At 35.9% G+C, this 2,474-nt stretch overlaps 1 protein-coding gene across 1 annotated transcript; it reads left to right on the forward strand.

Moving 5' to 3' along the window:
- Window positions 1-692: 692 nt before the first annotated feature.
- Window positions 693-2,446, forward strand: LOC128882483 (uncharacterized). The gene has a single exon (XM_054134084.1). It carries the CDS (start codon window positions 1,331-1,333, stop codon window positions 2,174-2,176), a length of 846 nt encoding a protein of 281 aa, XP_053990059.1. The 5' UTR covers window positions 693-1,330; the 3' UTR covers window positions 2,177-2,446.
- Window positions 2,447-2,474: the final 28 nt, after the last annotated feature.

Genomic DNA, 2,474 nt, shown 5'->3' on the forward strand with positions numbered 1-2,474 from the left:
TAGGTTGTAAGGTTTATTTAAGCGTAAAATTATATTCTCCGCCGTCGACAGTTAAGGGTAATTCTGGTCGACCCTATCATAAATGCGCGTTCCCAAAATGTAAGCGCTTAGGTTTACTACATTTGGCGAGCAGATGTCGCGCGGTCATTTCTACCGTTTTCCGCCAGGCTTTTACAAACAATAGAGTTACCGTTTTTCCTCCTCAGCCGACTTTTCCTCTTATAACCGAATATTTCAACCAATCACGAACAAATCTCCATTTCCACCCGACCATTTTTTCCCACCACCTTCGAGTCCTCGAGGGTGGCATTTTTCAAGGGAACATTAGATACAAACCGTCCGTCATAAGCATAACATGTCAAAGCAGACACCTCTACTTTCAATAAAAACGAATAGTTAAGTTTTAACCAGTGTATTCTTATTTTTATCAAGATTATTGAGATCGATAGTACGTGTACCACTTCGGTATTGCTCGCGAGAAGTGCGTGTACGTAACACAACTTTTGCCAGAAAAGTGGGAAAAAGTAGCTTTTGAGGGAAAATATTTAGACTGATACTTTTACACATTGGACAATTGAAATAAATGCTCAAAAAGCACGAAAAAACAGCAGCTTTCAATGCAACCACCTAATATTAATCAGGATACAACTGCATTCCGTGAGAGGGATACTCCTGAGGTTTCGGAGATCAGACCGAACATGGGGGAAGAGTTCACATCTCGGGAGCCAAGTACTGTGCAAGAGACAGTGGTCAGAAAGGATAGTCTTTTGCAACCAGCGATACCAGTTGTCGCACCTGCGGATTCGGCTTCGCAGGATTCGATCTCCGTTCCTAAACGTAAAAAAGGCAGGCCGAAGAATAGCGAACGTCTGGTAAAAACTGAAAAGCATACTGCCAGAGAATTTGGAGATTCCAAGGACGACGTTGCGACTAGACCGCGTAGAAATGTTAAACCTCCAGAGCGGTACGGGTTTCCGACTGGGATGGAGGGGTGTGGTGTATCCACGCCATCTTTTAGAGGCGTGTAAGCGTAGAGCGTTGGCGCGAACAAAGGACAGTCGACAGAATGCGGCGTTCCAGTCCGTTCGCAATTAGAGTTGTAACTAGTTGTAATAAAGAATAAAATATATAATATCAGTATTGCATTTACTCCTTAGTACGAACACAACAGTAAGTTTTTTTTTATTTTATTGTATTAAATTTTCATATGATTGTAATTGTAAAAAATTAATACGTATTTTGTTAGTTTTTTAGGTTATATCATAAGTAATTTTTAATTTTTATCTTATAACAATTGGAAGATAACTAACTTTTAAATATTTTGTTATATATGATGGATAAAAAAATTAGTAACCGTGATATTTCTTCGAGGCATAAGAGACGATTAGCCCAAATAGAAACGGAAAAAGATTATTTGTTATTAGAATCTTCAAGCAGTAGTGAGGCTAGTTTTGAACTATTGCATGAATCTATTAAAAAACGTAAAATTGAAAACAATGATAATGATGCATCAGTTTCAACATCATCTCTTATTAGTAATAGTGAAGAAGGGCAGAACACATCAGAAGTAGTCACAGATGATGAAGATTTTATAGATATTGAAGAACAAGACGAAATGCAATCCTTATCACTAAACTGTGACAGTTCAAGTGATGATGCAGGTGATGAAAGTGTGGATAACGAATTGTTGCACAATCTTCAAAATTTGTGTTTTGAGTTTAATATTCGACACAACGCAATTAATAGTCTTTTGGAAATTCTGAGGAATACTCCACCTTCACAATTTAAATCTTTACCAAAGAATGCAAGAGTGCTTTTGAAAACACCTAAGAAAACTGCTGAAATAGTTGCATTAGCTGGAGGGTCATATCATCACTTTGGTCTATCGGATGCTTTAGAATCAATCCTGCAACATTATAAAAATATGTCTTTGGAACTATCTGCAATTAATTTATTAATTAATATAGATGGTTTATCAATATTCAAATCATCACCAAGTGCTTTCTGGCCAATATTAGTTTCAGATGATATTTCAAAACAAGTGCATATAGTTGGAATATTTTATGGTCAAAAGAAACCAAACAATGCCAATGAATATTTAGAACCATTTGTGAAAGAATTAATACCATTAGTCCAGAGAGGATATCATTCAGATATCATTCAGATTAAAGTGTGATATTAAAGTTAATGTTAAGCCCATTATTTGCGATGCTCCAGCAAAATCTTTCATTTTAAATATTAAAGAACATAATGGTTATTCAAGTTGCACTAAATGTACCATTTATGGAGAGTATGTTAACTCTAAAATGTGCTTCCCTTATGAAAAAAGGTCAAGTGTACTTAGAACTGATGAAGGATTTATAAAGCAAATAGACTCTGACTATTATCAAAGAGAACCTACAATTTTGCTCCCTGTACCTAATTTAGGATTTGAGTCGAATATTGCTCTTGATTATATGCACTTAATTTGCTTG

Source organism: Hylaeus volcanicus, unplaced genomic scaffold (assembly GCF_026283585.1).
Source record: "Hylaeus volcanicus isolate JK05 unplaced genomic scaffold, UHH_iyHylVolc1.0_haploid 11929, whole genome shotgun sequence".
In the NCBI taxonomy this organism is placed as follows: Eukaryota; Metazoa; Arthropoda; class Insecta; order Hymenoptera; family Colletidae; genus Hylaeus; species Hylaeus volcanicus.